Genomic DNA, 14,639 nt, shown 5'->3' on the forward strand with positions numbered 1-14,639 from the left:
CCAAAGTGCTGGAATTACAGGTGTGAGCCACCGCGCCTGGCCCCCAATTTTTTTTTTTTTTTTCAAATATTCTTAAAACTACACCTCTCGTAACATTCTTTGGATTATCTTCAAAATTTTTATTTAATGGCTCTGCATTGGTGAATATTTTCAGAGGATTAAGGCCTTATCTTTGCTTCTTCAAAATACAGCTTTATATAGCCTGGTACTATATTTTGAAATTACATTTTATTAACAAGAAAAACAGGCTGGGATTATTTGTTCCAAGGAGTTCTATGTCCCTTGTGATGGTGGTTCATCATCGGATTCACTGCAAGGAATGGAAGCACGAGTTCTCTCTTCTAGTTGGACTACATTCCTTTGCCACTTCAGGGTATGACTTTTGCGTTTTGTAATAGGATTAAGATGCTTCTTTTCTTCATCAGTAAGCCTATTTTCATCCAAACTACAAGACCTTATGATTAAGGTTTTAGAATTGTTAAGATCAAAGTAGACAGTGCAGAAGTTGGCCAGGCACAGAGGCTCTCACCTGTAATCCCAGCACTTTGGGAGGCTGAGGTAGGCAGATGGCTTGAGCTCAGGAGTTTGAGATTAGCCTCGGCAACATGTCTAAACAAAAACTATAAAAATTAGCTGGGTGTGGTGGGCCACGCCTGTTGGCTACTTGGGAGGCTGAGGTGGGAGGATCACCTGAGCCTGGGGGACAAATGTTGCAGTGAGCTGAGATTGCCCCACTGCACTCCAGCCTGATAGAGACCCTGTCTCAATTAAAAAAAAAAAAAAAATGGGTAGCAGAATTCTATAGTCCCTATTTAATAAAGACTGCTTCCTAAGTCAATGAAAGTTATTTCTAATTCCAAGTAGTTATGCAACAGGCAGTGGTTAGGAGTCATGTACATATTAAAGTGTGTTGAATATTACAGAAAATTTTGAGGAGTCAAGAGTGTAAATATGTAAAGTCTATCACTGTAGCTGTTTTTTTTTTTTTTTTAAGTTTTTAGTGTTACTTTTTAGAAAAGAGTAATTTTCTAGGATTCTGGCTTAATTATTATTATTATTTTTTGAGATGGAGTCTCACTCTGTCACCTAGGCTGTAGTGCAGTGGCACAATCTTGGCTCACTGCAACCTGCAACTCCTAGGTTCAAGTGATTCTCCTGCCTCAGTCTCGCAAGTAGCTGGGATTACAGGTGCCCACCACCACACCCAACTACTTTTTGCACTTTTAGTAGAGACAGGGTTTTGCCATGTTGGCCAGGCTGGTCTCAAACTCCTGACCTCAGGTGATTCACCCGCTTTGGCCTCCCAAACCAAAGTGCTGGGATTACAGGCGTGAGCCATCATGCCTGGGCGGATTCAGGCTTAATTCTGTAAGAAATATTATATTCTTATATTTCCTGCATTGGCCTACTACAATGACTAAACCACAAATTAGAAATATAAAAATAGGCATCCAGAACATCAAAAGGGTAGGAAAATTAGGTATTATCACAGACCTAGTTTATGATGTGACAAAACTTTTTGGCTTGGTCAACATCAGGTGAAAGAATATAAAAAACTAGTTTTTATTTCTGAATAAATACCCAAATTAGGAAAGGCAATAACACGTTCTTCTTCCCTCATTTTTCTCTAAAATCAATTTTTTTTTTGAAATGGGGTTTCCCTCTTGTTGCCCAGGCTGGAGTGCTATGGTGTGATCTCGGCTCACTGCAACCTCCGCCTCTAGGGTTCAAGTGATTCTCCTGCCTCAGCCACCCAAGTGGCTAGGATTACAGGTGTCCGCCACTATGCCTGGCTAACTTTTTTTTGTATTTTTAGTAGAGATGGAGTTTCACCATGTTGGCCAGGCTGGTCCCGAACTCCTGACCTCAGGTGATCCACTCACCTTGGCCTCCCAAAGTGCTCGGATTACAAGCGTGAGCCACTGTGCCCTGGCCAAAATCAATTTTTCTGTGTGCAACTTGCTTTTTTCCTTAGTCATCTCAATTTCTACTTCCAAAGATATTATTTTATAAGAAATTTACCCCTAAGTAACAATATGATTGAAAGGTTCAGTCTTTTTCTCTGTCATCCCAATTTTATTCTGATTTAAATTCATCTGGAGGAAAAAAAGCCTCATAAATGTACTTTATATGTTTCTTATTAACAATATACTCTTTTCAAGGAACTCTATCATTACTGTCTTTTACTATCATCACTGTCTTTTAGTTAAAAGTTTATCTTCAAGATTGTCCCTTGAAAAAAAAAACCAAAAAACAGAAAACACTTTGCGGGCCAGGCACGGTGGCTCACGCCTGTAATCCCAACATTTTGGGAGGCCATGGTGGGTGGACCACTTGAGGCTAGGAGTTTAAGACCAGCCTGGCCAACATGGCAAAACCCCATCTCTACTAAAAACACAAAAAACTTAGGTTGGTGTGGTGGTGCATGCGTGTAATCCCAGCTACTCAGGAGGCTGAGGCACCAGAATTGTTTGAACTTGGGAGGTAAATGTTGCAGTGAGCCTAGATGGCACCACTGCACTCCAGCCTGGGGAACAGAGCGAGACCCTATCTCAAAAAAAAAGAAAGAAGGAAAAAAACCATTTTCAACAATTGTTTCATCTCACCTTAAAGATGAAGGAAATATTTATATCATAATTATAGAATAATTATAGATCAATCTCTAATCTGGTTTTGGAGGTCAACAAGCCATATGACCACAAACAGTAACTTAAGACAAAAATTGGTCTAAAAGAATTTGAGGTATTGTAATCCATTTTTTAGTAATAGCCATGTGAATTCCATTTAGCCTAAGTCACATATAAATGGCACTTTACATTTTTATATTCATCTATTTAGAACACCTAGCCATTATTCTAACAAAATAAAATAAAACAAAATGAAATAAACTAAACTATAGGCCAGGTGCAGTGGCTTACGCCTGTAATCCCAGCACTTTAGGAGACCAAGGTGGGTGGAACACCTGAGGTCAGGAGTTCGAGACCAGCCTGGCCAATGTGGTGAAACCTCATCCCTACTAAAAATACAAAATTAGCTGGACATGGTGGCAGACGTCTGTAATCCCAACTACTTGGGAGGCTAAGGCAGGGGAATCGCTTGAACTCAGGAGGCAGAGGTTGCAGTGAGCCGAGAACAAGCCACTGCATTCCAGCCTGGGTGACAAAGCGAGACTCCATCTCAAAACAAAACAAAACAAAACTCTAACCATATATTTTATATGACAGTGAAACATTCCAGTAGAAGTTATTTAAATACAAAAATCCTAATAATCTCTTACGGATTCCATTAAGTTTTCACTAGTAAAACGTGGAAGACAAAATGTCATTTAACCTTACATTCCTTTAGGGCAGGGTTTCTAAAACTGGACACTATTGACATTTTTGGCTGGATAATTCCTTGTTATGGAGAGCTGTCCTCTGCAACAAAGGATTTTTAGTGGTATCTTTGGCCTCTACCAACTAGATGCCAGTAGCACCCACCCACTTGTGACACCAAAAAAACCTCATTAGACACTGCCAAATGTCCTCTAAGGGATAAATTCACCCTCTGTTGAGAACCACTCATATTTCCTACTGTTTTTATTCTACAGTGAAGTCACCTCATGTATCCACTAAAATTCTGAAGGAAGTACACAGGTTAATTTAAAAAAATATCTTTAATTAAAGACTTAACTTAAGGCATCATACTGACATCTACGGGCTTGGTACTAAACTGTACATTTGACATACACTGCATTTTTTTTTTTAAACTCTCAAAATTAAAAGCAATATAGATGCTATTCTGGGAAAGTAGAAAAATTAATTGAAAGCAGTAACACTGACATCAGGACAACTAATATTACGTAAAGTATAACGCATACAAGAACAATACTAGTTCTCTATTGCTTCTTTCTTTCTGATACACTGTCTTTTGGATAAACTGAATTTTTTTTTTTTTTTTTTTGAGATGGAGTTTCATTCTTGTTGCCCAGGCTGAAGTGCAGTTGCAGGACCTCGGGTGACTGCAACCTCCGCCTCCTTGGTTCAAGTGATTCTCCTGCCTCAGCCTCCCAAGTAGCTAGGATTACAGGCACCCACCACCACGCCCAGCTAATTTTTATATTTTTAGTAGAGACGAGGCTTCACCATGTTGGTCAGGCTGGTCTCGAACTCCTAACCTCAGGTGATCCACCCGCCTCGGCCTCCCAAAATGTTGGGATTACAGTCATGTAATCCCACCATAGGCCACCGTGCCCGGCCTAAACTGAATTTTTAATGAATGCTTACTGATCAAGAGGGGATTTTTTGGTGATGAGTTAAAAAAAATCTGTTTCAAAAAACTTGCAAAAATTAAGCATCATGCTATTTTATGATTTTGACTGAAATTTTAACATATGAACTAAAAATTTTAAAACCTAATAATTCTATAAATAAAATTAAAAATTTCTAGGCGTTTTTATAAAAGAAATTTGGTAATTAAATACTACAGTCAATTAAACTGATGAACTTTATTGGAGTTAAAACTATAACAAAGTTCATCCTAAAACACTTTGCAATGCAAAATTATTTCACTCGAGGAGTGTATAATTTGAAGGCTAGGAATTACAAGCAATTTTCAAAAGCAGAAACTCACATTCATAAAACTTTATACATCATTTGAACTAAAAGACATGTATACTAATAAAATCAAACATGCATCACCTTCAAACATTCTTATATCATGATTTTTATATATTACATTATTTAACACCATTCCTCATCACTACATGGATTTTATCATACACTTGCACCATTCTCCTTGGATTTTTGATCTTTGTCTTCATTCTTTACATTATCCTGTAAGACAACAGAGAAGGAAAAAGTACATTTTACTAGATTCTCTTAAATGTTACTTTGATATTAGAGTATAATGATATTCAGTTTGGTATACTTTTTTCTAGTGATAAAGAACAATAAATTAATTTTAATATCTTAAAATTAATGGTGACGAAGTATTTACCTCAATTCTGCCCAAGAATAAATGGGGTCTAAAAATGCAGTGAATGGGGCAGGTGTGGTGGCACATGCCTGTAATCTCAGCACTCTGAGAGGCCAAGATAGGAGGGCTGCTTAGCCCAGGAGTTGGAAACCAGCCTGGGCAAGATGGTGAAACCCCATCTCTACAAAAAATATAAAAATTAGCTGGATGTGCTGGAGCACACCTGTAGTCCCAGCTAATCAGGAGGCTGAGGTGGGAGGATCACGTGAGCCTGGGAGGCAGAGGCTGCAGTGAGCCAAGACAGCACCACTAACAATCCAGCCTGGGCAAAAGTGCAAGACTCTGTCTCAAAAAAACAAAACAAACAAAACAAAAAACCAAACAACAACAACAACAAGAAAAAAACCACAGAGAAGTGAAGTGAATGGTTTAGTTCAAACTTATACTCTGGATTAAAAAGAAATATAAATGAAATTTGCTTCAAGAAGTCTGTACTCTTAAATCATGCTGACATTCCAACTAAGTTTTAGAAAAACAACATCTTTTGGGAATCACCTTTTTTTTTAAAAAAAAAAAAAAGATGGGGTCTCGTTCTGTTGCCCAGGCTAGAGTGCAATGGTGCAAACTAGACTCACTGCAACCTCTGCTTCCCAGGTTCAAGTGATTCTCCTGCCTCAGCCTTCCAGGTAGCTAGGATTACAGGCGCCTGCTACCATGTCTGGCCAATTATTTTTGGATTTTTAGTACACATGGGGGTTTCACCATGTTGGCGAGGCTGGACTTGAACTCCTGACCTCAGGTGATCCACCCGCCTTGGCCTCCCAAAGTGTTGGGATTATAGGTGTGAGCCACTGTGCCTGGCCTGGGAATCACTTTTTACTAATCTCAGGAAGGACAGAATGATTATCATTATTTGCTTTTAGAATAATCACTAAGAGCTTAATAACATTAAAATACATTAAAAGCATCATTTTAAAAACTATGAAAATGTTAAAAATACAAAATTTCTCACCTTCTTGAGAACAGTGTGGATTTCATCCATTACCGTAGATAAGTTTCTGATTGTCTTATTCAGTTGGTTTTCAAATTGTAAATTCATGTTTTCTGAAATCTTTAAGTTTTCTTGTAACTGAGTAAGGTCCTTTTTAACTTCTCTGAGTTCACCAGAGAGACTTTTGTTGGAATTCTCCAAATTTAATATGGTTTTTTCATCTTCATCTGTTTAAAAAAATCCAAAAATTAACATTTTACTTTCTAAAACTTCAAATTTAACAGGTTAAAATATTTAAGCTGTGAAAATAAAAAGCTGACTGAATTCCATAAAATGGCAATGTCTGTCAATTTCACTAGTCATAAAGCACACTGTAATATTCATTATTTATTTACTTTTGAGACCGAGTCTCACTGTTGCACCGGCTTGAGCGAAGTGGCACGATCTTGGCTGGGATTACAGGCACGTGCCACCACACCCAGCTAATTTTTGTATTTTTAGAGATGGGGTTTCACCATGTTGGTCAGGCTGGTCTCAAACTCCTGACCTCAGACAATCCGCCCACCTCGGCTTCCCAAAGTGCTGGGATTATAGGCGGGAGCCACAGTGCCTGGCCTGTTTCATTTAATTTTTAACTTGTATTATTTCAAAACCTATGTTCTATTTTTAGATGATTGTATAGATTAGAGAACACAGACTGGTAAAAACTAAGTGGATGCCAGGCGCGGTAGCGCATGCCTGTAATCCCAGCACTTTGGGAGGCTGAGGTGGGCGGATCAGGAGGTCAGGAGATCGAGACCATCCTAGCTAACATGGTGAAACCCTGTCTCTACTAAAAATACAAAAAATTAGCTGGGCGTGGTGGCACGCACTTGTAGTCCCAGCTACTTGGGAGGCTGAAGCAGGAGAATCACTTGAACCCGGGAGGTGGAGGTTGCAGTGAGATAGCCCCGCTGTACTCCAGCCTGGGTTACAGAGAGAGACTCCGTCTCAAAAAAAAAAAGTGGAACTAGAAGGTGATTAAAAGGATGCAACAGATAACAATGAACCTGAGAATGCACATGAAGACCTAAGATTCACATAAAGCTAAGCAATTTTATAACCTGAACCAGAAATAATGACAAGTAAAGGTCCTTGCAGAGCGCGGTGGTTCACGCCTGTAATCCGAACATTATGGGAGGCCGAGGTGGGTGATCCCTTTAAGTCAGGAGTTTGAGGCCAGGACCAACATGGTGAAACCCCATTTCTACCAAAAATACAAAAAATAGCTGGGCATGGTGGCACATGCCTGTAATCCCAGCTACTTAGGAGGCTGAGGTGGGAGAATCACTTGGACTTGGGAGGCAGTGGTTGCAGTAAGCTGAGATTGTGCCACTGCACTCCAGCCTGGGTGAGAGTGAGACCCTGTCTTAAAAACAAATAAATAATTAAAAAATTTTAAAAAGTTCCTTCTGTACTTCGATGAAAATATGTGGTATGCATATGCAGATGTGTACACAGGTACGTACATGTGTATGTACATACATAAACACATATACATGTCCCAGTAGGGTGCTAAAAGTATGAACATATCCAATGCTGACCCTTACCTGTTTTTTCTTCTAGTAACTGCAGCTTCTGTTCTACCTCAGCTCTTACTTTTTCGCTCTTTTCCAATTTTTGCAAGAGGCTTCCTACATCTACCATTGCACCATTGTACACAATGAGGCCAACATTTTCTTCCACATCCTTTGATTCCTGCTTTACTGTTGGTGTTGGAAGTAATAGTCTGTTTCCTGTAATATAAAATATTATTTCATAATCACATATTTTCATAAGTTATTTTTCTTCTTTAATTACTGGTATATTTATTAAAAAGCAAAATCTTAACATGCACAGACCTAGCATATCTTCCTGCAATGACTCAGACTCTTCATGGTTCTCTTCATCTTTTGAGGTGTCTGTTAATTTCCGGTAAAAGCAAGACTCACGGAGCACTACTTTATTAAGAAGCTTCTTTACCTGTTATGCATGCAAGTAAACAAAATAAAGAGATGAAAATATATTTCTCGATTCTCTTAGAAAAACTATGTGTTTTGTTTTTTTTGTTTTTTTGTTTTTTTTTTTTTTTTTTTTTTTGAGACGGAGTCTCGCTCTGTCGCCCAGGCTGGAGTGCAGTGGCCGGATCTCAGCTCACTGCAAGCTCCGCCTCCCGGGTTCACGCCATTCTCCTGCCTCAGCCTCCCGAGTAGTTGGGACTACAGGCGCCCGCCACCGCGCCCGGCTAGTTTTTTGTATTTTTTAGTAGAGACGGGGTTTCACCGTGTTAGCCAGGATGGTCTCGATCTCCTGACCTCGTGATCCGCCCGTCTCGGCCTCCCAAAGTGCTGGGATTACAGGCTTGAGCCACCGCGCCCGGCCGAAAAACTATGTGTTAATTGTCACTTTCTTTTGAGAAAGAGTCTTGCTCTTGTCGCCCAAACTGGAGTGCAGTGGTGTGATCCCGGCTCACTACAACCTCTGCCTCCCGGGTTCAAGTGATTCTCCTAGCTCAGCCTCCAGAGTAGCTGCAATTACAGGCACCCGCCATCATTCCCGGCTAATTTTTGTATTTTTGGAGAGACGGGGTTTCACCATGTTAGCCAGGCTGGTCTTGAACTCCTGACCTCAGGTGATCCACCCGCCTCGGCCTCCCAAAGTGCTGGGATTACAGGTGTGAGCCACTACGCCCAGCTGTAATTTTCACTTATGATGGAAATCCATGGAATTAAGATCCAAGTTACTTTTGAAAAAATAAAACTTCATTGTTAAAAAGTATAACACTGATAAAAATTTATGCACAGGTATGATTTATTATAGCATAGTTGGTAAATCCAATAAATGAAAACCACCAGCAACGGAGACTAGGTAGGTCAATTATGGTACATCTATATAATGGGTACTGTGCAGCTATAAAAAGAATGAGGCAGGTTTCTATTTTCATGGTAGAATGTATTTACAGAATACTGTGGAATGAAAAAAAAAGAGCCAGTCAAAATGTACAGAATAATTCCATATTTTGTTTATAAAAATGGAACTGAGCTGCTTACAAAAAGATCTAGAATTTTATATATTATAGTCGTAAGGAGTAGAAAAAGAGGGAGAGGGAGAAGGGAAGTGTTTTACAACTGGTTTGTGTTATACTGCTTTATTTATTTATTTTTTTGAGACAGAGTCTTACTCTGTCATCCAGGCTGGCGTGCAGTGGCGCAATCTTGGCTCAGTGCAACTTCCGCCTCCTGGGTTCAAGAGATTCACCTGGGCCGGGCGCGGTGGCTCACGCCTGTAATCCCAGCACTTTGGGAGGCCGAGGCGGGCGGATCACAAGGTCAGGAGATCGAGACCATGGTGAAACCCCGTCTCTACTAAAAATACAAAAAATGAGCCGGGCGCGGTGGCGGGCGCCTGTAGTTCCAGCTACTCGGGAGGCTGAGGCAGGAGAATGGCGTGAACCCAGGAGGCGGAGCTTGCAGTGAGCCAGGATTGCGCCACTGCACTCCAGCTTGGGCGACAGAGCGAGACTCCGTCTCAAAAAAAAAAAAAAAAAAGAGATTCACCTGTCTCAGCTTCCCCAGTAGCTGGGATTACAGGCGTGTGCCACCACACTCAGCTAATTTTTGTATTTTTAGTAGATACGGAGCTTCGCCATGGTGGCCAAGCTGGTCTTAAACTCCTGGCCTGAAGTGATCTGCCTGCCTCAGCCTCCCAATCACGCTGGGATTAAAGGCGTGAGCCACCACGCTTGGCCCTTATGTTGCTTTAATATATCAAAAAAATCAACAGAGGTTCTATTAACTTTCATTGGAAAAGGTAACTTTTAAAAAATGTTTTCCTTTTAAATATTCACAAGATAGATTACCTGAGCCCGAGAAAGATGTAGTCCAAGAGTATAAAGTATTTCTTCCAAATCCTTTTCAAGAAGGTAACCACAATGACTTTGATCAAAATAAACAAAAGCCATTAACAGATCTCTGTTAACTGTGATCATTTGCGTCTTTTCTTTTTCCTAAGAAAACGGAGAAATAGAAAACATAGTAGCCAAATTTTTTACCCCCGAAAAGTGGGAAACAGAGACTGTGCATAAAATAGCAATAATCTAATAAGACATTTACCTCATCCTAGCTAAAATGAGTTAATCTGGTATATGAATATGAGAGAAAGGAATCAGACATACTAGTTACCTGACATAGCCACAAAAAAACAACTGACAGAATTTTACTTAGTGGTAATATAGATGGATAAGGACTAATAAACTTCACAACTGTGTTATGTTTAGATGATGTAAGATATCACCATATTAAAAAGAATACAGTATTCAGTAAATACCTTATCTTTAGAGGGCCTCTCCTTGCAGTATCTGTTGATATCTCTTTTGTCATCTCGTTTGGTCATTTCTTCCTCATCCCTATCTGTAAAATAAATATAACAGTGGCAAAAAAGTCATTAATACACATATTTTCAAGTTGGGCACAGTGGCACATGACTGTTATCCCAGCTACTCAGGAGGGCCAAGTGTTCGAGGGTGTAGTGAGCTATGACTGTACCACTGCACTCCAGCCTGGGTGACAGATCAAGACCTTGTCTTTTAAACAACAACAACAACAACAAAAAAAATAAAAATAAAGAGAAAACCTTATGCTAAAACATACATGAACCTTGATAACAGGCTAAGTAAAAGAAGCCAGTCACAAAAAAATCACTTATTATGTGATTCCATTTATATGAAATGTCCAGAATATCTACAGAAACAAAAAGCAGACTAATGGTTGCCTAGGACTGAAGAGGTTCAGGGAAGATGGAGAGTGACTGCTAATGAATAACCTCTGCACTCAGCCTGGGTGAAAAGGGAGACCCTATGTGATACTGTTTGATAGCATTTGAAACATAGAATGACCTCTATTAAAATTAAAGTCAATCACCGGGCACAGTGGGTCATGCCTGTAATCCCAGCACTCTGGGAGCCCGAGGCAGGTGGATGACTTAAGGTCAGGAGTTTGAGACCAGCCTGGCCAACACGGTGAAACCCCGTCTCTAAAAACACAAAAATCAGTTGGGTGTGGTGGCGTGTGCCTGTAGTCCCAGCTACTCAGGAGGCTGAGGCTGGAGAACTGTGTAAACCTGGAAGGCAGAGGTTGCAGTGAGCCGAGATTGCGCCACTGCACTCCAGCCTGAGCAACAGGGCAAGACTCCATCTCATAAACATATAAATAGAACCAATCCCCTCCAATACTGCCACTGCTTAAGTTTACGTAATATTATAAATCCTTTGTTATTTCAACAATGTTAACAGCATCTTCACAGAAGTAGACTGCATCTCAAAAAGACATTGTCTTTGCTCATCCATAAGAAGTAATCATCTATTTAGTTTATCCTGGTATTGCAGCAGTTCCATCCCATCTTCAGGCTGCATTTCTAATTTGAGTTCTCTTGCTCTATCCCACCTGCAGTTATTCCCTCTACTGAATTACTGAACCCTTCAAAGTCATCCATGAGAATTTTTAGTAGAGTTGGGGTTTCACTATGTTGGCCAGGCTGGTCTCAAACTCCTGGTCTCAAGTAATCCATCCGCCTTGGCCTCCTAAAGTGCTGGGATTACAGGTGTGAGCCACTGCATCAGGCCAATAATTGAAATCAATTTCATACAACCTACTGTTTTTTTATGTTTTGAGACGGAGTTTCACTTCTGTCGTCCAGGCTGGAATGCAATGGCATGATCTTGGCTCAATGCAACCTCCGCCTCCCAGGTTCAAGTGATTCTCCTGCCTCAGTCTCCCAAGTAGCTGGAATTACAGATGTCTGCCAGCACACCTGGCTAATTTTTGTATTTTTTAGTAGAGACGGGGTTTCACTATGTTGGTTAGGCTAGTCTCAAATTCCTGACCTCAGGTGATCCACCCACGTTGGCCTCCCAAAGCTCTGGGATTACAGGTGTGAGCCACTGCTCCCGGCCCAAACTACTGTTAATGTTGATATTTTTACCTTCTCCCATGAACCACGAATGTTTCTAATGTCATCTAGAATGGTCAATCCTTTCCAGATTTTCAACTTACTCTCCCCAAACCCATCAGAGGAAATAATATATACTATGGTAGCAAAAGCCTTAGGAAATGCATTTTTTGGCCGGGTGTGGTGGCTCACACCTGTAATCCTAACACTTTGTGGGGCTGAGGCAGGAGTATCGCTTGATCCCAGGAGTTTAGCACCAGCCTGGGCAACAAAGACAGACCCTGTCTCTAAAAAGCAAAAAAAGTAAATTTAAAAAGGAAATGTATTTCATAAAAAGAAAGACTTGAAAGTTGAGGGCGGGCACAGTGGCTCACACCTGTAATCCCAGCACTTTGGGAGGCCACGGTGGGCGGGGATCACTTTAGGTCAGGAGTTCGAGACCAGCCTGCGAACATGGTGAAACCCTGCCTGTATTAAAAATACAGCAATCAGGCCGGGCATGGTGGCTCACGCCTGTAATCTCAGCATTTTGGGAGGCCAAGGCAGGCGGATCATGAGGTCAGGAGATCGAGACCATCCTGGCTAACACGGTGAAACCCTGTCTCTACCAAAAATACAAAAAACTACTCGGGAGGCTGAGGCAGGAGAATGGCGTGAACCCGGGAGGCAATGCTTGCAGTGAGCGGAGATCGCGCAACTGCACTCCAGCCTGGGCAACAGAGCAAGACTCCGTCTCAAAAAAAAAAAAAACAACAGAAATCAGCTGGGCATGGTGGCTCATGCCTGTAATCCCAGCTACTTGGGAGGATGAAGTGGGAGATAACTTGAGTCCAGGAGGTCCAAGGCTGGACTGAGCCATGATCATGCCACTGCATTCCAGCCTGCATGACAGAGTGAGACCCTGTCTCAAAAAAAAAAAAAAAAAGAGTAAAGTGAAATTACCTCTTTGATCCAAGGGCTGCAGAATAGATGATGCAGCCATGAAACATTAATCTCCTTGTACATCTCCATCAGAGCTCTGGGTGACTAGGTGTGGTGTCAGTGAGAAGTAATATTTTGAAAAGAATCTTTTTTTCTTAGCAGATCTCAAGAGTGGGCTTAAAATATTTAGTAAAAACGTTGGTTACATGATAAAGGAGTAAAAAAAATTCAGTAAGCATTGCTGTAAAGAGTTGTCATTCTGACATTGTTGTTCTGTTTCTAGGGCACAGGTATGGTAGGTTCAGCATAATTTTTAAGGGGTTTATGATTTTTGGAATGGTAAATGAGTACCGGCTTCAGCTTAAAGTCACAAGCTGCATTAGCCCTAACAAGAGAGCCAACTTGTCCTTTGAAGCTGGGTACTGACAGCTCTTCTCTAGCTGTGAAAGTCTTAAGATGGCATCTTCAGCCAATGGAAGAAGGCTGTTTTGTCTCCATTGAAAACTTATTTAGCAAAACCACTTTCATCAATTATATTAGCTTCTACATAAGCACTTGCTGTTTCAATGTGCCTTTTTTTTTTTTACCCACCCCCAAGAGGCAGGGTCTTGCTCTGTTAACCAGGCTTGAGTGCAGTGGCGTAATCATAGCTCACTGCAGCCTTAAAATGCCTGGGCTCAAGCAATCCTCCCACTTCAGCAACTATGTCGTACTTTTACCTTATGGTTGCTTTCCTTAAACGTCATGAATCCACCACTCGTAGCCTCAAACTTTTTTCTACAGCTTCTTCATCTTTCACAGAATTGAAGAGAGTTAGGGCCTTGTTCAGAATTCGGCTTTGCCTTAAGGGAATGTTGTGGCTGGTGTGACCTTCTATTCTGACCCCTAAAACTCTCTCCTTATAGCAATAAAAGCTGTCTCATTTTCTTACCATTTGCATGTTCACTGGAGTAGCACTTTTAATTTCCTTCAATAACTTTTCCTTTGCATTCACAACATGGCTAACTGATACAAAAAAACTAGCTTTTGGCCTATCTCAACTTTCAACATGCCTTCTTCACTCACCTTAACGATTTTTTGGTTTCACTTGAACACTCGAAGGCCATTTTGATTTTTTTCTTTATTACGATTATTATTTTTGAGACAGAGTCTTGCCCTGTTGCCCGGGCTGGAGTACAGTGGCACAATCACGACTCACTGCAACCTCAACCTCTTGGGCTCAACAGATCCTCCTACCTCAGCCTCTAAAAGTATCTGGGACCACAGATGCATGTAACCATACCCAGCTGATTTTATTTTATTTTTTAATAGAGATGGGGTATCACTATGTTGCAGATGCTGGTCTTTAACTCCTAGCCTCAAGTGATCCTATCTCTGTATCCTCCCAAAGGGGTGGTATTACAGGTATGAACCACTGAGCCCAGCCTAATTTTTTTTTTTTTTTTTGAGACGGAGTCTCGCTCTGTCGCCCAGGCTGGAGTGCAGTGGCGAGATCTCAGCTCACTGCAAGCTCCGCCTCCTGGGTTCACGCCATTCTCCTGCCTCAGCCTCCCGAGTAGCTGGGACTACAGGCGCTGCCACCACGCCCGGCTAGTTTTTTTTTGTATTTTTAGTAGAGACGGGGTTTCACCGTGTTAGCCAGGATGGTCTCGATCTCCTGACCTCGTGATCCGCCCGCCTCGGCCTCCCAAAGTGCTGGGATTACAGGCGTGAGCCACCCCGCCCAGCCTCAGCCTAATTATTAATTGGCCTAATTTCTCTTTTTGTTTGGAGATGGAGTCTTGCTCTGTCGCCCAGGCTGGAGTGC

The 14,639-nt window shown here is 41.2% G+C and overlaps 1 protein-coding gene across 3 annotated transcripts in view; it reads right to left on the bottom strand.

The window, feature by feature from the left end:
- Positions 1–3,636: 3,636 nt before the first annotated feature.
- CCAR1 (cell division cycle and apoptosis regulator 1) overlaps positions 3,637–14,639 on the bottom strand; it is a 77,622-nt gene continuing 66,619 nt past the window's right edge. For all 3 annotated transcript variants that reach the window (XM_025395918.1, XM_025395916.1, XM_025395919.1), the window contains 6 exons: positions 10,292–10,374; positions 9,825–9,971; positions 7,828–7,948; positions 7,537–7,722; positions 5,969–6,174; positions 3,637–4,814 (listed from right to left, as the gene is read on the bottom strand). In XM_025395918.1, the coding sequence (XP_025251703.1) occupies positions 4,755–4,814; positions 5,969–6,174; positions 7,537–7,722; positions 7,828–7,948; positions 9,825–9,971; positions 10,292–10,374 (803 nt within the window). In that variant the 3' untranslated portion in view covers positions 3,637–4,754. The remainder of the gene's footprint in view (positions 4,815–5,968; positions 6,175–7,536; positions 7,723–7,827; positions 7,949–9,824; positions 9,972–10,291; positions 10,375–14,639) is intronic.

This window comes from Theropithecus gelada, chromosome 9 (genome assembly GCF_003255815.1).
Source record: "Theropithecus gelada isolate Dixy chromosome 9, Tgel_1.0, whole genome shotgun sequence".
Lineage (NCBI taxonomy): Eukaryota > Metazoa > Chordata > Mammalia > Primates > Cercopithecidae > Theropithecus > Theropithecus gelada.